General features: G+C 50.7%; 1 protein-coding gene across 2 annotated transcripts in view; it reads right to left on the reverse strand.

The window, feature by feature from the left end:
* Nucleotides 1-12550, reverse strand: part of NTN1 (netrin 1) — a 183062-nt gene extending 170512 nt beyond the window's left edge. The window contains exons 1-2 of one of the 2 annotated variants that reach the window (XM_079903748.1): nt 12305-12550; nt 10766-11847 (exon numbers count right to left, since the gene is read on the reverse strand). In XM_079903748.1, the coding sequence (XP_079759874.1) occupies nt 10766-11783 (1018 nt within the window). In that variant the 5' untranslated portion in view covers nt 11784-11847; nt 12305-12550. Of the gene's footprint in view, nt 1-10765 lie in introns of both variants that reach the window. The other variant, XM_079903747.1, reaches the window with a different exon arrangement.
* Between the last annotated feature and the right edge of the window lie 14326 nt (nt 12551-26876).

Raw genomic sequence — 26876 nt, forward strand, 5'->3', positions numbered from 1 at the left:
GGGTGCTGGTTATGCAGGTGTGTCTACATCATGAAAAGTTCTGAGCTGTGCACCAAGCATTCGTGTGCTTTTCTGTACATTATGTTATACTTCAGTGAAGAAACTGACTTAATTATACTCATAACAGAACCCATCTCATAAGGCTGTTAGGAGGACTAAACAAGATAATATTTGCAGAATGTTTCGAACAGAGCATGGCAGTAGTGAGGGTGCTGATAAAAAGCCCCAAGTCTAATTTTTCCAAAGAGGAAATGCAGGTGGCCAACAGGTACGTGAAAAGATGCTCAACGGCGCTAGTCATCGGGGAAATGGAAATCAGAACCACAATGAGCTATCGCCTCACATCTGCCAGAATGGTTATCATCAAAAAGAACACAAATGACAAGTGTCGGCGAGGATGTGGAGAAAAGGGAACCCTTGTACACTGTTGGTGGGAATGTAAATTGGTGCAGTCACTGTAGAACACAGTATAGAGGTTTCTCAAAAAACTGAAAGTAGAACTACCCTATAACCCAGGAACGCCACTCCCGGGTATATATCCAAAAAACCCAAAAACACTAATTTGAAAAGATACACGCACCCCAATGCTCATAGCAGCATTATTTACAATTGCCAAGGTATGGAAGCAACCTAAGTGTCCATCACCAGATAGATGAATAAATATATGTATACATACAATGGAATATTACTCAGCCATAGAAAAGAATGAAATTTTGCCATTTGCAGCAACATGGATGGACTTGGAGGGCATCGTGCTAAGTGAAATAAGCCAGACAGAGAAAGACAAATACTGTATGAGATCCCTTATGTGTGGAATCTACAAAAATACAACCAACTAGTGAATATAACGAAACAAAACAAATAAGAAGCAGACTCACAGATATAGAGAACAAACTAGTGGTTACCAGTGGGGAGAGGGAAGGGGAGGGGCAATTTGGAGGTGAGGGATTAAGAGGTACATATTATTAGTTATAAAATAAGCTACAAGGATATCTTGTACGACATGGGGAACATAGCCAGTATTTTATAATAACTACAAATGGAATATAACCTTTAAAATTGTGACTCACTATTCGTACACCTGTAACTTATATAATATTGTATAGCAACTATGCTTCAATTAAAAAAAAATTTTTTTAAGTAAAAAGAAAAAAGAAAGCCCCTAGTCTAGAAGGAGCACCCTGCCTCCGGGGTCTCCTTCTTATGCCCCTCTTCTGAGCCCCCTCCCTAACACAATGCAAGGGCCCCTCTCACTCGGCACTGTACCCCATATACCAGCATGGTCTTCAGTGGAGCCCCCCAGGGCACAGAAGGCATTGAAAGCACTAAGAACTTCAATAACACGCCCAAGGTCACACTGCAAGGGTGGAGCCAGGACTTCAACCCAAGCAGTCTGAAGCTGGAGGTGGGTTCTCTCAACCATAGCGCCTAATACACACATCTTGGTATTTCATATATTATTCAGTAGAACGCTGTGCTCTCTGATCTTGATTTTAGAACTGAACCATTTCTATGCAGCAGGAAAATCAGAGCTTGCTTTCCACTTCAACGTGGGTCACATTCTTCCGCAGACACCTTCGATTTAAAACAAGAAACAGGGAATTCCCTGGCGGCCTAGTGCTTAGGATTCGGCACTTCCACTGCGGAGGCCCAGGTTTGATCCCTGGTTGGGGAACCATCCCGCGTGCCGCACGGCGTGGCCAAAATACAAAAAACAAATAAAATCAGATAAAACAAGAAACAGCTCCCTCACCTCGGTTCCAACAACAAACTGGGGTGAGAAATACAGAGGATGTCCAGTCCCATTCTCCCCTGGCATGTCTGGGTAACAATGATGGCAGATCTGCCCCCACTCCTGGTTTAAGCCCCATGGGTTTCTGTGGATTGGAGTGAGAAGCAATTTCCTTCCTCGTGGTAGCTGGGCAGGTCGAGCACTTTCTCACAATGAATTCTCCCCAGCTCTGAGCTGTGGAGTGAGACAGGGCTGGGTCTGGGAAGAAAGAGTTGGCTTCGATCGACCTGCCCACCTCTGAGGTCTGGCTGCGGAGAGAGGAAACGCGTTGGCCGCAGGACTCAAAGCAGGGGGGCCGCCGTCCAACAGCCCTGCCCTGGGGCACCCGATCCAAAGGTACTTTCTCGTTTCGGAGGCCAAGCTCCGTATCTGTAAACACAATGTGTTTCCTTTTTCATGCCGGGACTGGCGCTGTTATCGTTCAGCACTTTCTGTGTCAGCCCAAATGTAAGCAGAGCCCTTGCCTGTGTAGAGTTCTGTCTCCCGATGCCACGCAGACCTGGTGTGGGGTCCAGGGCCCGACTTCTAGGGTGGGAAGAGCCTCAGGCCCGATGAGGCTGCATCCCACCTGCGGGGAGGGCATCACTTCCCACTGCTTTACATCCCCAGACCCAACAGAGTCACCTGACCACTGATTGCTCCAGAAACGTCCACTTACAGTGTACTTCTCTGCCTGCAGGCTGGGGGAGCAGGGGAAGGTCTCCCAGGACCAAAACTGTCTTAGTTTTTATCTCCTAGGCTAACTCTAAGGAGTAACGGCTGCCTAGGGTATTATATTGAAAAGGAGTCTAATACCCTAAGACCATTTCTGGACTTAGGAGAAAAGAGTGATGTGATTGATTAGTGATGTCTGCCCTGGTTTCAGAATTGGAAAGGGGTGATGCGTTTGCCAAGTACTCACCACAGCCACTCCAAGCAGGAACAGATGAAATCAGAAGCCGCAACAACCATAATCAGGCAGTGGGAAGTGTCCATCCCTTTGGGATGTTCCATCAAATATGGGACGTAATGCAACATACTGGCGCTCAGGAAACTAAAAGAGAATCTACCTTATTTCCTTGTTACCTAACACTCATTTATTCAAACCCAGCCCCTTTAAAGGTGCCTGCGGTCCTACAGATGGTCTAACTTTGGTGTGGAGCCTCTGGAATGTGTGAAAAATTGGACATGACAACCAAAAATCTCTCTTATCTGGAGGCAGTAAAGGACCAGGGAAAATTTAGGAAATCTAGCCATAGCACCAGCCAGGAAGGGGCATGAATGGGCCCTCAACTAAGACTGGACCACCTGCACAGAAGGCTGATACCTCGCACATCTTACATGGGCTAGTCCTGAATCCCCCCCAGAGACAGCCTTCTAGAGCCTCCTTCTAGGCTGGGTTGGGAGGATTCATTGATTATCAGTTGATATAGTGACCTTTCTGTTCCTCTCAGCGTTACTTTCTACCTTTCAAGGTTCTCACCCAACAAATTTACTTTGACCTCTGAAAAACCACTCACCCCTTCAAATACCCTAGAAGCCCGCCACACCTACAAGGAAATCTTTCTTCTGGATCGTCTTTATATGCACAAATGCACTGCAACGTGATTATGACCTTACCTCTAGCTAATACAACGACCCTGATGGCAGAAGACTCAGGATCTCCAGGAATGACCCCGCCAGAGGCAAAGGCAGACCACACTTCTCCATTCCTTGGCACTACTTCTGAACGACTGGTACACCTGTCTCCTTGATGACATCTTCCCTTGTTCTCTGAGTGCCAGTGGATGCAGCAGATAGAAACATCCATCGCAAAGGAGGCTCGGGGCAGGCGCTTAAATGTTGGAAAAGGCTCGGACAAGAGGCATTTCACTTCTCATCCATCCCATGACCACAGTCCCTTCTCTCTGTCAGAGAGCAGAACTGGCACAAAATAATATAGTCAGGGCTGAACACACACCCAGCCAAGGCCTCCCAGGAGCTTGGGATGGGAAGGAAGTATTATCTCTACAGGCAAGGAACTGACAAGTGGAATGGGTCTCTGCCTTCTGACTTAGGGGAAATTCACATAAATTATATAATGTTCCAAAGGCAAATGAAAATCTAATTCCGAGTTTATAAGAGAGCTACATTTTTGAAATAAGACCACAGAAATGCGATCCTGAACTCCCCACGTGCTGTACACATCAAACCTCAAGACAGCAGACAGCGTGGGGGCAGATAGCCCCGTGTCCAAGGACTGTCGCAGGCAGCTCAATGATTTCAGGCACCGTTCGGAACCATCCCTCGGAGATGGTTACAATAGGACATGGCTTTTATGTGATCAGTCCTCGAAACAAGTGCCACTGATACCCCTTGCTCTCTGTGTATGCAACAGCGCCACTGAACGAGCCAAGATGTACCCCGTCTACATTCAGTTTTGTTTGTGTAAAAACTGCCCTTTGGTGGCAGCGACATCAGGTTTCGAAAGGCTTCCTTCGTGGAAATCTGATTCACTGACATAAAGCACATGTAAAGCACCTAGTACGATGCCTGGCACTTAGTAGGGGTTTGTGGTCTGCCTTCAGGATGCAACCCAACACCCCCCGGACAGGCACTCTAACTCCTGGGCCGCCCAAACCAATGCCACATCTTCTGAGGCTTCGGAGACCACAAGGGCTGATGTGTGTCTTTCCAGATGACAGGCAAAATGCTGTAGGCCACTCTGCAAGTATTAGGCTTAAAACCTGAGCATTTCAAAAGCTCTCCGAGACCTCCAGTCTTCCTCTAATGAAAGGCACTGCAGAAACCCAAGGTATGATTATCACTTCTGAAAGGAAGAGAAAAAAAAAATACTGGCTCACAAAATACCCGTACTAGAGCATCGACAGATAAGACCGTTTTATAATCCAGTTCCCTAGAGAGCCATTTATTTTGGTGAGGCCAGTGTGCATAGCAGACGCTGTGGAAGCCATCAAGATAACACGAATAACAACCCAGTGGACTTTTGAAGTGTAAACATAAAAGTCTATTAAGAATACAATGTTGGTTTAATCCCAAGACAAAAAATTTACTTAATGAAAAGCACAACTCATCTCAAGAAGGAAATATCGATACCAGCTGTGAGCAGAAAATGAGGGGATTCCTTCCAGGGAACATCTGAATTTCAACCCACTGCCTTTCCAATGTTTACTCTGGCCATAAAGTCTCAAATACTTTTCCGAGGATCTCATTTTTCTACAGGAGAAGGAAGTCAGGGAGAAGCCTGGGCAGGGCCAAAGGAGACCTTGGCAAAGCCTTGGAAAGGCACAGACGCACCCCAGAAGGTGCACCTTGACACGACTCTGTCTGGCTTCTCCGGGTAGAGCGGGGAGCAGCCTCCGGGCCCACCAGGTGCTAATGAGGACCCCAGCAGAGACCCTCACTCCAGCCGCCACGGGGCCAACAGCGATAAATGACAGTCCTGTGCCGCTGACACACATGCCCGGCACCGACCAGCACCACGCCAGCAACAAGGATACGCCACTAAACCCCCCTCTTTAACAACAACACTCCCTAGTCACTTCCTAGACTTTTTTCAGTGTGTTCCAGAGAAACAACAGGATACTGAACCCTAGGGACAAAGGAGAAGGGCTTCTTAGAAAGGATTTTCTGATTACGAGCTCTCTTCCACCACCTTTGAGAGGGATCATGGGCCCTGAAATCAAGAAAGACTTGGCCAGGACTTCCCTGGAGGTCCAGTGGTTTAGACTCCGCGCTTCCAGTGCAGGTTCGATCCCTGGTCCGGAACTAAGATCCCACATGCTGCTCGGCGCGGCCAAAAAGTAAAAAAAAAAAAAGAAAAGAAAAAAAGAAAGACTTGGCCATAAGCAACACCTGTGCACACTGAGAACCCACACAAAGGTGCTTAAACCCTCTTCACTTACATTCCTAAAAACTCTCAGCTCCGGGCTTCCCTGGTGGCGCAGTGGTTGAGAGTCCGCCTGCCGATGCGGGGGACACGGGTTTGTGCCCCGGTCCGGGAAGATCCCACATGCCGCGGAGCGGCTGGGCCCGTGAGCCATGGCCGCTGAGCCTGCACGTCCGGAGCCTGTGCTCCGCAACGGGAGAGGCCACAACAGTGAGAGGCCCGCGTACCGCAAAAAAAAAAAAAAAAAAAACAACTCCCAGCTCCCACTAGGCCTGATGGCTACAATCAAGAACGACTTCTTATATACAATTTCATATTTAAATATGTATGAACATAATAAATATGAGTATGATATATGATATTATATGACATAACGTCATGCAATACAACACACCTCCAATTCTAGCAAGAGGTAACAAGCTTGCTAGGTAACAGGCTGTTCTGACTAGTCTCCTCGAATTCTCCTCTACCGGCAGACCTCACTTTACCGCACTTTGCTTTACTGAACTTCGCAGATATTGTGTTTCTTACAACTTGAAGGTGTGAGGCAACCCAGCCTCGAGCAGGTCTGTTGGCGCTGTTTTTGCAACAGCATTTGCTCACTTCATACCTCTGTGTCACATTTTGGTCATTCTTTGCAATATTTCAAACTTTTTCATTATTATTATATGTGCTATGGTGATCTGTCATCGGTGATTTCTGACGTTACTACTGTGACTCTCAGAAGGCTCAGACGATGGTTAGCATTTGTTAGCCATGAGGTATTTTTTAATTAAGGTACGTACATTCTTTTAGACATAATGCTATTGCACACTTGATAGACTACAGTATGGCGTGAACAACTTTTACAGGCACTGGGAAACCGAGAAATTCGTGTGACTCGCCTTATTGCCGCGGTCTGGAACTGAACCCGCGATATCTCTGAGGTCGGCCTGTACATGTAACTGCCATTCATTTATCCATCCATCCGTTCTACGGGGAGGCAGCACAGAGGATGCAATAAAACCAAGCACAAAGCATCTGACTGGAGTCTTAGCTCCACCACCTACTAGCTATGTGGCTTTGGGTAAACCATTTAATATCTCTCAGTTATGGTTTCCTCCTCTGTAAAATAAGGACAATGATAGGGCCTATTATTAGCATAGTCACAGTGATTAAATGACTAAATTAATCTGAGTGTTTGGCAAAAAATAAGCCCTCAAGGGTTAATCATAATTAACATTATGATTACTGAGGGTTAATCATAATTAACATTATGATTACATTATGTAATTATTATGACAATAATATTACTAGGACTCTAAAAGCATTCACTTATCTATCCCTATGTACCAGACTGGGCAGCAAACCACTTTAGCCTTCTGATTTTGCAAGAGTCTTTATCGGGGCATTAGATTTCTCAGGGCAACGCCTCCCACATAACCTCCCTCTCCTGCCGGGGAAGATGATGGTAGGCCCGAGCACCAGGGCCATTTACAGCCTGAGGAACCCCTTCCCAAAGCCATGTTTAAACAATTACGAGCATTATGTTGCAGGTACCCATGACCATAGGAGGCCAGCCCAGCACGGTGCTCATCTTGCAGAGACGTCTTTTGTGTGGGTTTTGGGTTTCAGCTGGGCAACGCCAAGCCATAGAGTGAGTCGCAAAACGAGTTTTCATAAGCTCACCCTGTCACAAACCAGGCAGGGGTTCATGCTGACATCCCCACAGTAAGATTAAACAGCATGCTTCGTCAGGCACTAAATACTAACACAGCTCCGACGTCAGGGGGACACTGATTAAAACTGATGTCAATAATTTATGAAACACAATATGGTCTTCAGATGCTCTTTTTTAAAAAAAAGGAAGAGGGGTAAAAGGGCCTAGCAACCCAGGTGGTTTAAAACTGTTCATGCATTTTCTCTTGAACGTACACCCCCCACCACCACGCACGGATGCTTCTTTACACAATGAATATAAATGCACATGTGTGTAAGAGCATGTGAACGCTGCTGATACATATGGGCGGAAGAAAGTATTTAGTTATTCCACGGAGAGCTGTCGAGGCCGTAACGTTATACATAGTCTTCTCTTTCATATTGTTTTGGGTTTTTTCTTCTCCGGAAGAAGTCCAAAATTGCATTTAAAATAAAATTGGACCTTACAAAAGTTCATGTTTATTCCATAGAGAACTTAACCTTGAAACAACCCCAAAAAGAAAGTTGGACCAAAGAAAACCGACAGGATATATGCATTTCTTAGTAAACCGAAAGCACCTCTGCCCTGTGTAGAACCATTTAGTCAAACAGTAATATCGACTTTTTTCCAAGTTTTAGGACTGGGGGAGGGAGCGGGGATGAGAGGGTTAACCTAGGGAACGATGCCACTTTATTATGTCATGTCTTTTTATTTTAGAAAGGCAAAGACCGTGATAATGCTTCATTTTTAATCAAAACTCATTTTGAGAATTAAAAATAGACTTTGCCTTAGTTGTAAATAATCTGGGTAGCTTGACTTAATATGTCAACAGTGTGAAATTCACAAGATGGGATTATGTTGGGGAAAAAAATCTGAGCCGCTGAGAGTACAAAAGTTAGTGTTTGAAGGATTCATTAATGCTTTTTCCTAGCACAGTGCCCTGTAGTGTCTCAGAACACCTGTCAAATACTAATTCATTCACATATCTCCACTTCAGGGCCTTTTCATAAAAAGCTCGACCTTTAATTGTAAATCACTTCTAAATTGTCTTTGCTGGCTTTCTCTTTTGCGGAATGATGGAAAAATCACTAAGACTTCAATTAAGACTTTATGGGAAGTCAACCTGACATTCCCGAGGCTATATCTACAAGGTATCAGAACATCTATTCAAAAAGGAAACTATAAATAACTTTAACATCGTTGAATTGGCCTGGCTTTTATGAGATGACTGAATAATTGGCAAGATTTAAAGATACTTTAACTACTGAGAATTAAAATAACTTCAGTAAAAACCAGAAAATATTGCTAGCCGATTATTTGTCATGTAGATTATGTACTTATTAGGCCTAATTAAACTTTTTGAACAAAAAGGCTTACTAATCACGTTAGTTAATATGTTGATTGCTCAATTTGGTTTAAAAAAAAAAAAAAACCCGGTCAATCCAATTTGTGCACAGAGTTAGTGCTTTGGTCAAAAGACAAAATCCTCGACTATAGAAATTATTTCAAGTACATGGCCATTGTTATAACAATTGCGGGTTACATAAACTGACAGGGAGAGGTGGGGGTGGGTGGTATCTGAACAATACCACCCCTGCTAAGAGGAATCTTCAAGCCAGTAAAATGCTACCGTCATAGCCAGTTTATCTGCCTCGATGTATTCACTTGTGTTTTTTCCAATCAGACCCTGCTGGTGACAATGAGAAGTTATCTTTCATATGCACATACATACTAAAACTGATAGCAAAACCCTGGGAGGCCTTTTAAATCGCAATAAAAGGTTTTTACGCACAAAAGGAAGAAAAGAAAAGAGGAAAGGGGAGAAGAAAGAGAAGAAATGGGAAAAACCAACAGTTCTGAAGGAATGGAGCAGATCAAAGGAGTTTTAATTCTCCAAGACGACTAAGCCGGGGTGTAACCACTATCTCGCCACCGAATCCTGAAAAGTCTCTTCCACCAGGCAACCAGTTCCGTCCCTTAAAGGAGGGGGAAGGACAATTAGGTCTGCAAAAGCGTACACTTGGAGTGCAAAGATGGAGGCCCCGCCACGCAACAGGAGAACAGCCCTCTTCAGACCAGGACGCCTGCCTGGGCCTCAGCGCCGACCGGGCTTCTCCAAAACATGTTTTCCATTCCAAAAGTCTACATCCAGAGTCATGAGGCACAAACTATTCGACAACAACATGACACAATTAATCAGAACCAGACCTCAAAACGTGTGTTTGTGGGGACCAGCAAACTTTGTAATGTGCCTCAGAGGCCGAAGCAATTGAAGAGACTCACACCGGCTGTGTGGGGCTGGGGGGAGGGGGAGGAAACATCTATATTCCACGCAAGATGAACACCCAAGGGCGTACTGACCAACTATATTGACGATTGACGTTGATGATTTTCATTAAAATAAAACATGAGATTTGGGCATTTACATCTCATACTAGAAAAGCAGAGTATGGTCTTACTACCTTTCCCCTCCTTTTTTTTTTTTTTTGTCCTCCTGGGGAGAAACTGATGCCGCAGAGTTTCTACAGCAGCAAAGTCGTATGATTCAGAAACAGAACGGATCCTTTTTTTTTTTTTTTTTTTTTTTTTTTTAAAGCCTCATTTCCAACCAGTATCCACCAGTGCCGGTTTTGTCAGATTTCTCTTTCAGGAACTGAAACGCCATGAAATCGAGAATCTGGGCCCTTAGTTAATTCGGAACTGTTTAATTTCACCGAACCCTGACGCTAACAACAACAAAAAAATCTGGTATACTTCTTTTTTGCAGCGGGATTGAATTAGTTTAAAATAATTAGTGAACTCTCTTTTGTAATCTGTAGATAGTAATTAATTTAAATCACATCATTCTTTTGCTAACACAAACAGGCTGTCCAAAAGAAAAATATATATCTATTTTCAAACCATAAAAGACAAATGGAGGACGCAGGAGTGACAGTCGCCGTGTACCGAATTGGCCCCAAACTGCAAAACCCTTTGCCATCTCCCAAGGGATTTGTGGTCGTGGAGCTGGAACTTCCCGGGAACCGGGCCGGGTTCCCCAACAGCGCGCGCAGCTGCAGCCCTGGGGGGGGGGGGTGGGGCGGAGGTGGACGCCAGGGTCCCGCCAAACTGAGGGGAAGGCACAGAGTGTGTGCCTTTGGATCTGGGGTTAGGGGGACCGGTCGGCAAATTTTCTGCAAAGCCCCCTCCCCGCATCTTGGCTTCGCACAGCGCAGTGAACGCAAACCCGAGCGTCCACGGCCGGCGCCACGAGCGCGAGCGGACCAGCTCTCTGCGCTCCGCGGTGCAGGATTTCCACGTACGCGCCTCCCACCATCCCCACCACATCAACGAAGCGGGCGATCCTCGGGAACCTTCGGTCGCGAGGCCCGGGAGCAGCCGCCCGGGTCCCCGCCCGCCGCCCACGTCCCCGCGGTGCCCCACTCACCCACGCACTCGTTGGCCTCACGGGCTGTGGCGCGCTGCCAGGGCCGGTCGTAGTGAAAGGGCTTGCAACGGTCGCACTCCGGGCCGGCCGTGTTGTGCCTGCAGTCGCACACCAAGCTGTCGTCGCGGTCGCGCACGCAGCGGGCCGCGTGGCCATTGCACTTGCAGCGGCCGCCCACCTGCAGGTCGGACACGGCGTAGAAGTACGAGTCGCGCGCCAGCTCTGAGTCGTCCTCGTTCTCGTCGCCGAACGTGTGCAGGCGGCTGAAGGCCACGCGGATGTCGGTGGCCGTTACCCAGTCTTGCAGCACGGGCGAGTTGTCGAAGTCGTGCGCCGAGGGCCGCCCGTCCAGCGTGCTGAAGGCGATGAGGCCGCCCGAGAGCGGGCGCATGTCGGTGTGCGAGTCGGTGCACACGGCCTCCTGCTCGTTCTGCTTGGTGATGGGCGCACGGTGCGGCCGGTTGTACATCTTGCGGCACTGAGTGGAGTAGAACTGGAAGGGCACCCACGTGCGCCCGTAGTCCATGGACTTGTAGATGGCCATAGACTCGGGCCGTGGCGAGCAGAACTGCAGGCTCACATAGGTCACCTCGAACTTCTTGCCGAGCGACAGCGTGAGCGTGACGTTGTGCGGGAACTGCAGGTAGTTCTCGGACTGCCAGCACGTCAGGTTGTGCGGGTTGTTCAGATCCGTGAGGAAGGCGGGCGGGTGCGCCTTCTTGGGGTCCGACGCGTTGCAGAGGTGGCAGGAGCGCAGCCGCTCCTCGCCGCGCTCGCTCACCACGCAGTAGCGCCCGGCGGGCCGGCCGCAGGTGCTGGACACGCGCACGTCCTTGCCGAAGGCCGCGTTGACAAAGTCCGGGATGCAGCGGCGCGGGTGGCCGTTCTCGTCCGAGCAGGGGTCGGGCTGCGCCGCCTGGCCGGCGAACATGCTGAGCCCGGGCCCGCCGCGCACCGCGCCCACCAGGCACGCCACCGCCGCCAGCGCCGCCAGCGCCTCCCACACTGCGCGCATCATGCTGCGTCCAGCCTGCCCCGGCCCCGCCGCGCCGAGGAGTCGGTCCGCCCGCCGCAGAAGGCGCCTGCGGAGAGAGAGGAGCCGCGCTCAGCCAGGCCGCCCCGCGCCCTCCACCCCCCGGCGGGACGGCGAGCGGGGGCGCGGGCGAGTGCCCGGCTTCCCCCGCACCAAGCCCGCGGCCGAACGAACTCCCGCCTCGCTCCTCCGCGTCCCGGGGGGGCAGGCGAATCCGGGGGCCCCAAGCCCGCACCACCCGCGCCTCTCTTTCCCGGCCGGCGGCGAGCCGGGGCCGCGGGCCATCGCTCGGCTTCCCCGCCGCCGCCTCCACGCCGCCCGAGGGTCCGGCCCGCGCCCGTCCGCCCGTCCGCGGCCGGCCTGCCAGCACCCCAAACTCGGACGCAGGACAGCTCGTGGGCCCCCCCGAGCCCGCACGGCCCGAGCACCCTCCTCCCGCAGCCCGGGGTCCCGCTCAGCAGTCCCATATCGCACCCCCTCCGGCGAGTCCGCGTTCGGGACTTTACCTCAGGAGAGGGCAAAAGAGAAAGAAAAGTTTGCCCGGCCCCGGCCGGGGAGCCTGCGCGCCGGACGGCGGAGAGCCTCTCGCTGGCTGCTAGCAGGAGCGCCCTGCCTCAGCGCGGGCTTGCCAGCTCCATGCCCGGCGCGGCCGCCGCTGCCCCAGCCCCGGCCCGGCCGCCGCCGCCGCCTCTCCCGCCCGAGTGACGACGCGGCCGCCCGGCTCCCGGCGCTCCCGCCGCGGTGCGAGTGCCGCCCAGCCCGCGCCCGGGGCGCACACACACTCCCGCTGGCTGGCGCGCACTCACACACGCACGCACGCCCCCGAAGGCTCCGCCGCCGCCGCCGCCGCCGCCACTCGCGCAAGGAGTGGGGGGCGGAGGGGAGCGCGGGGGCGGGGGGCGGGGCCGCCGGGCGGGGCGCCGGCCAATAACGTCGGCGAGCAGCCGCCCGCTCGCTAGCAAAGTTTTAACCCCGGGAAAGAAGAAAGTTAAAGGGAAGCGGCCCGGGACCCGGAGAGAGCGAGGACACGAGCGGGTGGGAACCGGGGCGCCCGAGAAGGAGAAGCAGAGACAAAGGGAAAGCAAGGAGAGCGCCCGGGGAAACCCCGGAGAGGGGGCTGGGCCCGGCGCGCACCCCGCGGAGGGAGGAGGGGCCGGCCGCGGTCTGTCCGCGTCGCCCCGGCCCCGCGCTGCGCGTAGAGCCCCGCAGGTTTCCGCCGGCCCCACGCCCGGGGGAGCGCGCAGGCCGGGGGGGTGGGGGAGGGGGCGATTTACTCCCTCTTGGTCCCAGGCAAACACATCTGTGTTTGTTTTCTTTGCTGCGCTGGGGTCGGGCCTTCCTCTAACCCGGCCTGATGGCCCCGGTGGCACCGCGCACAGGGCCGTGCCCCGTGGGCAGACAGCCCAGGATCGTAAGGAAGAGCCGAGGAAGATGGAGCCTCCGCTGGCTCACCCCTCCCGCCCGAAGCCCCTGGGCTCCGGAGAGAAAGAGCTGCTCCCCCGCCCCCCTCCCCACAGTTGTCACCGTGCGGTGGGCCTATCTGTCGGGAAAGCTGCCCTTTTCCTGCCCGGGGAGCTGTGGTGGGCTGGAGGGTGAAGAGGGAAAAAAGCGGGACGGCACCTGGGCACTGGCCAACGCCCCTCCCAGACGGCTCTGTCAGGCTCAGGCTGGGGGCAGCCTAGCCCTCCCCAGATCCAGAGGCAGCCCTGTAGGTACTTGCTGGCTCAGTGTTGAAGGGTGCTGTGGCCCATACTATCTTGTGGGAGCCCACAACAGCTTTGCAGAGTAGGTATTAAGCTTCATTTTGCAGATGAGGAAACTGAGGTCTCAGGAGGTGAAGAAACTTGCCTAAGATCTGCCAGCTAGTAAACATCAAATCCAGGCATAGAAACTTGGCTTCTTCCTCTCCTCACATTTGTCAAATGGATAATCCCACCCAATTCGAGTCTCATGGGGCATCCTCGCGGCCACCCAGCTTCTCCTTGCCTCCTTCTCTGCCACCTTAACGAAAAGGGGGAGGACAGTAATAGCATCCTTTGACCATCTTGCAGCAGCAGCCAAAGCACTTTGGGAAAAGAATACACGGGGCTGAGAGTTTGGAACTGAATTGCGGTTGTTACTTTTAGATGAGTGAGCTAGTAATAGACCTGGCTTGAAAGCCCAGGGTCCTGGTTCTGGCCCAACAGCTGACTTGCTGCATTCACTCCATTGAGTGCCTCATTTTGTCTTACTGGTATTCTCATAAACTCTGGGAATCTAAAAAGGGGCCTCAGGGCTAGCCTGGCCCAGCTCAGTCTCTTTGGACCACGGCCTTCCCCAGCCTCCCTGAGAGACAGCCACCCTAGTTCACTGCACCCTTGGGCTGCGGTGAACTTCCAGGGATGGGAGTTCACCGCAGCCCAAAGAAAGAAATCCACTCCATTGCAGGACAGCCTGGACTCATCCCCTCCCCTGGCGTAACATTTTAACTTTGCCTTCTTGTGCCATGTACCACTCTCCACACTATTTATCTATGCCTTGCCTTGTGGCAGAGGGGGATTTCAGGTGACTTACAAGGTACTTAAAACAAGGCAAAATAACATAAATTAGAAAGTGAGGTGGAAGGAGATAAACGTTTCTTTTTTTTTTAATGTTTAACCCTGTGGACTGTGAAATCCCAATGGCGTACTGAAAGGCAACACAGCAGTCAAGGAGCACAGGCTTTGGAGCCAGAGTGTGACCTTGACAAGTTTTGCATCTTTCTGTGCCTTGGTTTCCTCATTTGTAAAAGGGGGACAACAATCTCTATCTCACAGGGTTGTGAGCATCAAATGAGTTAACACATAAGAATATTATAGCTTATAATATGTGTACATAAGTATTGTGCTTAGATCATCTACATGGGTGTACTGTCGTATAAATTTATATGTGAATGTACATAAAACCAGGCACACGGTAAGGGGATGTAGAAATGTTCATTGGTAGTATTAAATTGCTAGCTCTTCAGAGAAATTTCAAGTTATTTAAAGAAGAACATTTAATCCCATGGAAAGACGTTCGTGACATATTATAAAATGAAAAAAGGAAATTACAAAACACTATGCCCCCCAAAAAACACTAGGCACAGTATACTCTCATTTTTATTGTTTTTAAAATATGCATAAAAAGACAACATTGCTAATTATGGGTATCTCTGGATAGTGAGATTACTGGTGATTTTTGTTTATTTTTGCTGGCCTGTTCTTGATCGTGTACAGTAAAATAAGGAGAGCTAAGAGGAGAAAAACCAAGAGGGAAGGCAAAGTAGAGATGGGAATAAAGGTGAAACCCTCCCTGGGATGCCCTATTCGTCTTCTGGGAGTGGGCCACAACTTTGTCCCTAAGCTTTCCCACAGCCAAAGTGAAAAGGAGACTATGTCAGTTACACAATTCCAAGTGTCCATGAGTTAAAAACAGACCTATTACTCAAGAGAATTACTACTCTTGGTACTAAAATCAGACAGGAATTTCTCCTGGGGGGCCTCATAAAGAGAACACAGTGTGAGGTAACAAACAAGCAAACATCCTCACCATCCCTAAACCTCTCGGAGGGTTTCTGTGATGGGCCATAATGTAAGCCAACGGCATCACAACAAAACACAAGTCAGGAAGACATCCTGACAAGGATGGGTCTGAAAGAGGTACACTGGGGTACCCCACTCACTGCCCACCCAACTTGGTCTACTTTGGAGTATCTTCAAGACTGGATTGCCCAGCATTCTGAAGCTTTTTCTTGCTATGTTGTTTCTGTCCCAGAGCTTTTGATGGACGTTGTGTGGCAGCAAGTTCGAAATTATCCTCCCTGGGGTGCACCTCGCCAGCGAGCTTAGGTCAGTGGTCTTCAGGAAGCGTGTGCGTATGGGAGGTGGGGCACTTTCCACTTTTATTGTGATCACTTAGGTCTAAGCTTATCTTCCACAGTGGATCCTGGTGGGTAGGACTGTCACCTTGCATCATGGAGGTCCACAACGTTCTGGGAAAACCCTCCTCCCTGCCACTTGTACAGTTGGTTCCATTCCAATTCCACACAGCCGCCTTGACCAAGGCTCTACCTCTTCACCTCTTCAAATGTTGGAAATCAGCCATCTATCATCCCTCAGTTTTCTTTCTTCTAGGTAAAATGTTCCCAGTTCTTTTTTTTTTTTTTTTTTTGGCCACACCGTGCGACATGTGGGATCTTAGTTCCCCAACCAGGGATCGAACCCGTGCCCCCTGCAGTGGAAGCATGGAGTCTTAACCACTGGACCGCCAGAGAAGTCCCCCAGTTCTTTTTTTTCTTTTTTTTTTTTTTTTTTGCGGTACGCGGGCCTCTCACTATTGTGGCCTCTCCCGTTGCGGAGCACAGGCTCCGGATGCGCAGGCTCAGCGGCCATGGCCCACAGGCCCAGCCGCTCCACGGCATATGAGATCTTCCCGGACCGGGGCACGAACCCGTGTCCCCTGAATCGGCAGGCGGACTCTCAACCACTGCGCCACCAGGAAAGCCCCCGCAGTTCTTTTAATGAGTTCTTGCAGGACATTTTGCCAACCGCTCTGCAGCCTCTCTTGACGCCTTCTAATTCGTCAGTGTCCCTATAGCATACTGCCCTTTGAGGGGACAAATGCAAAAAAACAGATGTCCAAGTGTGGTGAGAGCTTCTCAAAGTGGGGGTTATAAATACACACCCAAAAAGGCGTGTCAGGCTCTGAGTGGCAGGATTCACAGTACAAACTGGTGTTTCAAAACACAACAGTGAGGCTCTTGGGTGAGAAAACACATTCCCAGGTGTTTGGGCCAGGAATGCGATCAGGAGGCGGAGCCAGCGTTCTTGGCATCAAGCCTTACGTGGGAAGCCTGAGGATCGCCTGTGCGAGACAAAAATGTGGCCGTTTCATGAAAACTTATAAGTAGCCAGAGTAGGGGCTTCCCTGGTGGCGCAGTGGTTGGGAGTCCGCCTGCCGATGCAGGGGACATGGGTTCGTGCCCCGGTCCGGGAAGATCCCACATGCCGCGGGGCGGCTGGGCCCGAGAACCATGGCCGCTGAGCCTGCACGTCCGGAGCCTGTGCTCTGCAACAGGAGGGGCCCCAGCAGTGAGGCCCGCGTACCGCAAAAAACAAACAAACAAACAAACAAAAAAAAAACAAAGAAGTAGCCAGAGTAGGAGGGAGAAAACGGGGAGACTCAGGCGTCCCAGACACCAAGGGGCAAGTTCCGAGGAAGGAGGGGCGGTGAGCGGTGTTGCATGCCTTCAAGGTCAAGATAAGATCTGAAAGAGTACTTTGGATTGAACTACAAGGAAGTCCTTGGTGACCTTGCCTGGTAGTGGCAGAGGAGTGGTGGGGACAGAAGCCAGACCACCCCAGGTTATAGAGTGAATGGGAGGTGAGAAAGTGGAGATAGCAAGGATAGACAACTTTCCAGAAGTGTGAAAACAAGTGGCAGGAAAGAGATAGGGTGATTGGAAGGTGACATGGGATTGAGGGAAGGTTGGGATTTTTTTTTATTGTTGTTTATAAGATAAGGCTATTTGAACAGGCCTGAATGTTGATAGGAAGCAGAAGGAGGTTGAAGACGGATAAAAACTAGCCTTGTAAAACAGGTGGTCAGGTGGTCCGAAAGCGTCTCTTGTTACAAAAGAATAGGAAGTAATGCCACCTGCCGAGAGCAAGGGAGCAGATTTGGAAAGGCAGGAAGTCTTGATTGGGTCATTATGGAGAAGGGGATAATGCTTGCTGGGCAGAATTCAAAGACCTATCGCAGTTGGTGACTATCTACAAGAAAGTATGCCACCCAGCAAAGTCATGCCCCAGCAGTGCTCAGCGGCCCCTGTGCAGACCTGGAGAAAGCAGAACCGTTGGATTAATCCAGAGTTGAAGGTTTTTTCCAGGAGGTGGGACAGAGGGACAATGTGGCTGATGTGATGGACCATGGAGACAAAGCTCAAGAGATAAGGTGGTGAAGACAGGCCACTGATGGGAGAAGAAACAGAGAGGCCGGGGACCAGAGCCCATGCTGTTCAAGACAGTAGCCAATAACCACATGTCACATGTTCCATTTCAGCTTGAATGAGTTAAAATTCAATAAAATGTAAAGCTAAGTTCCTCCATTGCCCCTGACTTGGACAGCACCAGTAAAGAACTTTTCCATTGGGACGTCCCTGGTGGTCCAGATGTTAAGACTCCGTGCTTCCAAGGCAGGGGGCACAGGTTCAATCCCTGGTCAGGGAACTAAGATCCCATGTGCTGTGTGGACAAAAAAAAATTTTTTAATTAAAAAAAAAAAAGATCATTTCCCATCACCACAGGAAGTTCTGTTAGACAGAGCTGGTCTAGAGGGTCAGAAAGATAGAAGTGATGAGGTGGGAATAACTGAGGAGACCATGGTCCCAAACTGGATGCCTGCGCCGAGGATTCCAGAGGTGGAACAAAGCTGAGCTGTGGGTGATGACAAGCCCCGCCAAGGGCAAGAGGGGGGTTTCTGCTGGGAAGCAGAGGGGGAGGTGTCTGAAGATGGGGAGGTTGACCAGATGGCCTGCCCACCGGGGCTAAAAGTTCCTCAGGACCAGTATCTGGGCTTGCTGACCCAGATGCTGATCTTGAAACCAAGCAGCACCCTGTGGGGCTCCTGGGTGCGAGAGCCTTTCTGTTCAGCCTCCATGACCTCTGAGTTCCAAAGGGCAGGTTCAAACAGTTGCTAATCAGGGAAGGGAGGGGATGCAGAGACAAGGGGGTAGCAGTCAAGAAAAAATAGTGCAGCCTTGGGACAGGTTCCTGGTTTCGCCTCAAGGGATACACAGAACAATATCTTCGCTCTTTGGCAGAACTAAACCCCCAACAAATGGAAGACGCTAACCACTTGATGAAGCATTCTTCAGAGATCAGATCACCTGAGGCCAGATTAAAGGAATACAGGCCCTTTAATCCTTATCGGCAACCCCGCCCTCGAAACATTGCTGTAAAACTCCTCACCATATTTCCCCGGTTGGGACACACAGTTCTTGAAGGGCACGAACCCGCTATGTCCCCCTTCGCCTGGCAAAGCAATAAAGCTATTCTTTGCTACTTCACCCAGAACTCTGTCTCCGAGATTCGATTCGGCACCAGTGCACAGAGGCCGAGCTTTCGGCATCAACCTCTTCAAAGAAAGAGAAGAGTGACCTCGATGGGGAGGAGATGGCATGGATGAGATGTGGATGGGGGGACAACTGTGTGGTTCTGGCCTTAAAGGAGCAGGGGTTGCCGTCGTTTTCATGAAGATGGAAAGAGTAATGGGGATTGAAGAGGAAAACGGTTCCCCCTGCCTGGGCACTGGGTGTGTGTGGTGTGGGTGAAGAACACAGCCCCACTGAACAGCGTGAGTGGGGCCTCAGGGGAGGGCCAGGCTTGGGGGTAAGCATGAAGGCGGCGGGGGAATTGGGGACAACCAGTGAACAGGGTGAGGATGCAGGGGAGGGAACATCCCATCATGGGGGGGCACCAGATGGCACAGGCTAATGGTTTGCAAGGGAGGAGGACAGGAGGAGAGTCCGGGCTTTGGAGAAATGAGATGACGTGAGGGACCTTCACCTTGGGCATGACTGAGGGTTTTACTTTTGAAGTCAAACATTTATATAAGGCTTGCTGTGTACCAAGCCCTCTTCTGAGCACTTTGTCAGTCATGAACTCATAATCCGTGTAAGAACCTTATGAGATAGGGATATTATTAGCTCCATTTTACAGAGGAGGAAACTGAGACTCAGGAAAGTAACTTGCTGTAGCTCGTACCACTGATGAGTAGAAGAGCAGGGATTTGAACTGAAATGGTCTGGTTCCAGTGTTTGCAGCTCTTAGTCAGCACCTGTGGGTAAGACGGGCTTGGCTGACATTATCTGATACAAATGGGTCTCAGCCATCTCTAGACAGGAGAGGGGATCCAGGTCTACCAGAAGTATGAGCTGTGACCTGGCTGGACAGTGCTTCTGAGCACACCTGGTCCGGTTAAGAGAACACACGTTAAATGAAGTGGTTCCCAGGACTTCCAACACAGACTGGAAATCGTAGCAGCAGAGGAAAGTGATACAGGCACCTGGCCTCCCCAGAAGGTTCAATGGAGTCTGGACTGATTGTGTTACTTTCGGAAACAGAAAGAACTTGACTTCGACAAACCTTGATTCCAATTCACAACTTAATTGTGTGACCCTGAGCAAGTTGCTTCAGCCATCGAGGAGGAAACCCATCCGTTTTCTCACGGTGAAATGGGGGTCATCACACTTACCTTATAGGCTTGACAGGGCGATTAGAAAGATGCACCTGTAAAAAGAAAGAAGCTGGCAGAGTAGATGCTCAATATACGATGGTTGAGGGTGTTTGAGATTTTTTTTAGTCTTCTACTAACTCAATCCTCAGATCACTCACCCTGGAAGAGTTTAGGGGCCTCCTCTCATTTCGGGGCTTTGAGAGCCCAGCTCCCCTGATCAGCCTCATGGAGATTGCTCAAGGGATCCCAGGTTCCTCGATAGGAACGTCAGGAGATGTGACTGTTCCGGAAAGGGTTTGAGAGCATGTAAGAGCGAGCGGGTATAGCGTGTAGGTTTCCTGGGGGGTTTGTCTGTTGCGTCAGCGCTGTTCATCTGCATCTTCGCTCAGGCCCTCCCCTATTGCCGGCTTCCTGGTTGAGGATTCCAGAGTTGGGCAGAGAAACCCATACAAACCCCAAATCCGCCAAATCCTTTCATCTATCAGAGCTCTTTGAAGGGGTGAAAAATGCCTGTGGATAAGGGGAACCAGCAGATGTAATTTATTTTCATTTGCGCAAAGCTTTTGACAAGGTCCCACCCTGAACACTGTTACAATAAAGAAAATGGGTCACCGTCCGGGGAAGCTTTGTCCTGGGTGGAAGACTGGCCTTGGAGGAGGGAAACAAAGGGTGCAAATAAAAGGATGATCCTCTGGGTGGGGAAAATCGTGGGGGACCTCTGAGCCCAGAGTTGGGGCTTGGCTCACTGAACATTTACACAAAATCTGAAGGAGGGGGTCCCCTCAGTGAAACCAGCAAATGTAGAGGTGGGCCTGGAGTGACATCAGGAGGAGGACGGTGAATTGCAGGATCTCTAGAAGTCGTGCACGTGGTTTGTGGGACACAGACAGGTTTAGCAGAAGGTGATGTACTGGGGGAGAAATAATTTGAAATACTCTTCTAGGGTGAAAGGTTATCAAGTACAATTGAAAAGTACTATTTTAGGACTCAAATACAAACTCTTTCCCTAAGACAGTTTCTCCGCAGAGGTGCTGTTGGCATTTGGGGCAGAATAGTCATTCAGCACCCCTGATTCCTGTCCACTAAATGCCACTCGGTCACATCCCACCGCCCCCCTACACACACACATGTCATTGTGACCAATGAAAGATGGCTCCTTTCATTTACAATTTCCTCCTAGAAGAGGCCCCGCCCCAGCCCCAGCCCGATCCACTTGAAATTTAGCTCAATGTCTCACTAAGGCCAAAAAAGTAAGACAACTGGCAATACGAACAGGATGCATTTGGGTTTAGGATCTTCTGGGAAGTTCTGGTCATCACATCTCAAAATGCTTGTGGAGGTGGCGATAAGAGCTAGGGACACAAATAAAGCAAGGGAGGCGACAGAGTGCCAGGAGGGGAGGTGGATTTTAGACAAGGTTCTTGGGGGTGGGGGGGGCTCTCTGAGAAGGATCCAGTAGAGTGCTGAAGGGAGCTTTGGGGATATGGTGGGGGGACAGGGGGACCATGCATTCCAGGGAAAGGAAACAGCAAGTGCAAAGGTCCTGAGGCAGAGCTTGACTTGTGTAAGGAACGGGAGGAAGGTCAGTTTGGTGGGGGCTTGGTGAGCGAGATGGGGAGTGGTGGGAGGTAAGGTCAGAGAGGTCAGTACAGGCCAGAGTATGCAGAGCCTTGTAGACGTTGATAAGGAATCTGAACTCTGAATGATGAATTCTGGGTACGTCCAGGGCCTTGGAGGCTTTTCCTATAGCTGTTAATATCATATTGTTTCCCTGACGAATCCGTGAGCTTCTTGAGACAGGAACTGTGTCTTTTCCCTTTGAATCCCCAGTGTTTAACAGACTGCCTGGCACAGAATAGGAGTGCACTACAGATTCATTAAAATTAATCAAAGCACAAAATTATGGACAGTTGATGTGACCAACTGCAGTAGGCTGAAAAATGTTCCCCACCCCCCACCCCAAGATATCTATGTCTTAATTCCTGGAACCTTTGAGTGTTACCTTATGCGGCAAAAAGGGGTCTTTGCAGATGTGATTAAGGTAAGGATCTTGAGATGGGAAGATCACGGTGGATTGTCTGGGTGGGCCCTAAATGCCATCACAGGTCCTTATAAGAGGGAGGGAAAGGGAGATCCGAAACGATAGAAGAGGGAAGGCCATGTGAAGACAGAGGCAGAAATTAGAGTGATGTGGCCACAAGCCAAGGAATATTGGCAGCTACCAGGAGCTGAAAGAAGCAAGGAACTGATTCTCCTCCAGAGCCTCTGGAGAAACCACAGCCCTTGATTTTAATCCAGTGATACTGATTTCAAATTTCCGGCCTCCAGAACTGTGAGAGAATAAATTTCTGTTGTTTTAAGCCACCAAAGTTCATGGGAATTTGGTACAGTGGCCATAGGAACTAATACACCACTAAATTCTAGGAATGCCAGGATTCAGCGGGTCTCTTGCAAATCTTAAAAGGCGAGCTTGGGTTAAATGAAAGGAACAAAAAGAGGGAGCGCTAACAGTGTGGTTTTGAAACATTCCTGAAGTTTTCCTTTGGCATCCTCTTTTTTTTTTTTTTTTTTCCAGTACGCAGGCCTCTTACGGCTGTGGCTTCTCCCGTTGCGGAGCACAGGCTGTGGACGTGCAGGCTCAGTGGCCATGGCTCACGGGCCCAGCCAATCCGCGGCATGTGGGATCTTCCCGGACCGGGGCACAAACCCGCATCCCCTGCATCGGCAGGTGGACTCTCAACCACTGCGCCACCAGGGAATCCCCTGAAGTCTTCCTTTGGGTCTTCTTCCCATGGGCTGTGTGACCACTTCGCCCTGTTCTTTACCGCCCACGAGGCTGAGTTCAGTGCCTCCAACATAAGCTTGCCAGGTGCTTGCCGTCTGTATTAACATAGCATAAACCCCCCTTTCTGGAGGCCAGGGTTGCGGCATCCCTTTAAGATTCAGAATGGCTGTGGTTGTGTTAATAGTCCCCCGGGCCTTTGAGAGAAGAGTTGCCATGATATCCGGGGATTTCAGTCTGCAGTGAAGCCAGAGTTCTTCACTTAGAACTGTTTATGAGGTCAGGCATCTTCAGTTCTTCCAGGGTCACAGAGAGCCACAGACCAGGATCCTAGGGGAATGGATGACTGGGGGACACTGACACACTGAGAAGTGACAGCTGACAGTAGAATTCATCCCAGCCACCACCCAGGGGTCAGGGCAGGTCTTACAACCACCCAACTTACCAAGGGCATTACTGTCTGAGAGCGCAGTGGAGTTAGGAAAGCGTGGGAGCAGCTCTCAGAGAGCAACCATCCGTGCTCCCCTGTTTACAAGTAAGGAGACTGAGGCAGGGAGGCTGAGTGAATTGCCCAGGAGCCAATACTCTAAAATACGTCTTCTGAATGACTCCTCAGAATGGACTGTGGGTCACCCCTTCAACCACACCTAGGGAACACCTGCTAAATTCAGTTCTGCTAAATTAGGTGGGAAAAAAAATCATGATTTTGTTTTGTTTGTTTTTTGGCTGCGCCGCACACGTGGGATATTAGTTCCCCAATTGGGGATGGAACTGGCGCCCCCTGCATTGGAAGCCCAGAGTCTTAACCACTGGACCACCAGGGAAGTGACAAAAAAATTCATGATTGTGGAGGGGGAAATGATTACAAAGAAAAGTTTCTATGCTTCAAGGAGTAAGCTTCTGTTATCTGCAAAAATCAATGATGTGGAACACCTTGTTTTCCCCAAATGTCAGTAAAATGAGGTATTACTGGTCTACACGTCACACAGGGAGAAAACTTAGGGGACTAATTCCAAGAGGCGGTGCGGGATGAAAACAGACATGGACTATTGATTCCAAACACATTGAGTAAGCGCGTGGATTATTGAACTAAAATAAGGTATTAAAGGAAAGTAGGAGTGGCGGGGAAGGAGGTGACCTCTCCTCCACCGATGCTACCATCAGGCAGGGAGTACCACCATGCTAGCCCCCAGAATGATGCCAGAAACTAGACACAAGGCTGGATGGACATGACCTAGCCTAGGGAGCTACCTCTTTGCCTCTGGCTGAGCACCTGGCTTATGAGGCACCCCGGGGATCCCAGGTCCCTAGACCTGTTTGCCAGGAGCTGCTTGGGTAGGCGGTAGGGTGGTGCAGGCTTGGACTGTGCGCCAGGCATACACACTTCCTGACCTTCACACCTGTGACAGCGGTTGCTAGGGACTGAATGGTTCTGTCCCTCCCCCCAAATTCATTTGAAGCCCTAATCCCGAATGTGATAGCATTTGGAGGTGGGGCCTTTGGGAGGTAATTAGGTCATGAAGATGGAGCTCTCATGATAGGATTAGTGGCCTTATAAAAGAGACACGAAACTAATATAATGTGACATGTCAATTATATCTACATGTTTAAAATTTAATTTAATTACAAAAATGTTTTTAAAGAGACATGAGAAACATGACCTGTCTCTCCACCATGTCAGGACACAGCAAGAAGGCAGCCATCTGCAAACCAAGAAGAGAGCCCTCACCAGTAACCAAATCGGCCAGCACCTTGATCTTGGACTTCCCAGCCTCCAGAACTGGGAGAAATGAACATTTGTTGCTCTAGCCACCCAGTCTACGTTGTTCTGTTTATAGCAGCCTGAACTGACAGTGGGCAAATCATTTCACCCCTCTGAGCTTTGACTTCCTCTTCTGAAAAATGTGGATGGTAAAATTATTTGTCCCTTTCCTCCCTTCCTTCCTTCCTTCCTTCCATCTCTTCCATAGATATCAAAGCATATACAAAAGACCCTGGGGGCTTCCCAGGTGGCGCAGCGGTTGGGAGTCCGCCTGCCGATGCAGGGCATGCGGGTTCGTGCCCCGGTCCGGGAGGATCCCGTGTGCCACAGAGCGGCTGGGCCCGTGGGCCGTGGCCGCTGGGCCTGTGCGTCCGGAGCCTGTGTTCTGCAACGGGAGAGGCCACGGCAGTGGAAGGCCCGCGTACGGCAAAAAAAAAAAAAAAAAAAAAAGACCCTGAAGTGTCCAAAGCCCTAGACAAATATAATTTTCATAAAGTCCTGTGGAACCAGTTAACCCAGTGCCTCTACCATCACCATGGTTACGACAGGGATGCTACCCTCTTGAGAGGATGACAAACTGCCCCGGGCAACAGAAGCTCACGTATAGGACGGTGACAACTAGCACTACAGAAAGACTGGACTTTGGTGTTAATGCACATCAATAATCCTTTCCTAATTACCAATTAATATTCATAATAAGTCAACAAGCATGAATAATAAGTATCAATAAAAAGTATCCACTTCAGCTTGGGGTCAAGGTAGATCCCTCGAGAGTGGAGTCTCGTAACGGCAACCACAGTCGTAATCACAACCATAATCACAGCCACAGCCGTAATGACAACCACAGCCATCGTCACGACCACAGTCATAATCACGATCAGGATGGCAGCTCACACTCACAGAACGCTGTGCTCGCTGCCAGGCCTGGCCTGGGAACTGGTCTGCGGGGTCTCAGCCAGGGAGCTTGTTGAGGCGATGGTGGTGGTGGAGAGGCTAGAAGGGAAACTGTGAGAAGATTCTATTCTTGGGGAATACGGCGGAGGGAGGGAAAGGCAGACCGTAGGCTCCACGACTGGGGGTAACATCTTTCTCGCTCACTACTATTTGCCCAACACCTAGCACAGAGCTTGGCACAGAGTGGACACTCAAGAAACGTTTGCTAAAGGAACACGGAGGGGCCCGGACAGGGCGTCCCTGGGGAAGGAGCGGACACTTCTTGGTGTCCAGGAGCCTGTCTGGACCTGAGGTCAGAGGATCAAATTCTCTCTCCATGAGCCTTTGATTCCCAGTAACTCTCCACCCACCTGAAGAAGATTCACACTGCAGGCCACGTTGGCCTTGCTCAAGAACTCAGATGATGCTGGCATCGTCGACATTGCCTAACCTGTGACACACACACACACACACACACACACACACACACACACACACACACACACACACACACACACACCACGTCTCCTGGCTGCAGAGCTGGAGCCAGGCCTCTGCAGCGGGAACCAAGGGCCCTCCCTGGGCTGGGTGCCCTCACCCTGGATCCGAAGGGCTCAGGAGGCGCTGCCTTCTGCCTGGGCTCCCTCGGCCTCTGCAGCGGGAACAAAGGGCCCTCCCTGGGCCGGGTGCCCTCACCCTGGATCCAAAGGGCTCGGGAGGCGCTGCCTTCTGCCCGGGCCCCTCGGCCTCTGCAGCGGGAACCAAGGGCCCTCCCTGGGCCGGGTGCCCTCACCCTGGATCCAAAGGGCTCGGGAGGCGCTGCCTTCTGCCTGGGCCCCTCGGCCAGGATCTGATTTTCTCATCATCTGGATAGTCTCAGCAGCTCGCAGCACAGGGATGAACCAGCCTGACCTTTCTGGAGGTTTGTTTAAAGCAGAACAATGTTTGTCTTGTCCAAACACTATGAATTACTCCAGAGAATCCTGACCAGTTTTACAGTCCGCAGCTACAAACGGCTTACATAAATAGGGACTCGGCCCCTCCCCGGCCCCCCTCTGTCCCTAACAGCTTCTCCCCCGCCCCCACCCCCGACTTCCCTCCCCTCTTCCAGGCCTTCCCCCTGTGCCCCTTCACGCCTTCTCTCCTCTGAGCCCCAGCCTGGTGAGGGGCAGGTGTCGGCTGTTCTGGGCCACGGCTCGCACCTGGGTTATTGCTGGTACAGCTGCGGACAGCTCAGGACGGGCTGCTCTGGCCCTGGCGTGGGCCGGGTTTGCCCGGCTAAGAGGGGCCCCTGGGCCCATTGGTGCTGTCTGTGTGGGGCCTGCCATGCACAGAGTTGGGTCCAGCTGTGGAAGCGCGTTGGTTA

This window comes from Stenella coeruleoalba (assembly GCF_951394435.1).
Source record: "Stenella coeruleoalba genome assembly, chromosome: 19".
In the NCBI taxonomy this organism is placed as follows: Eukaryota; Metazoa; Chordata; class Mammalia; order Artiodactyla; family Delphinidae; genus Stenella; species Stenella coeruleoalba.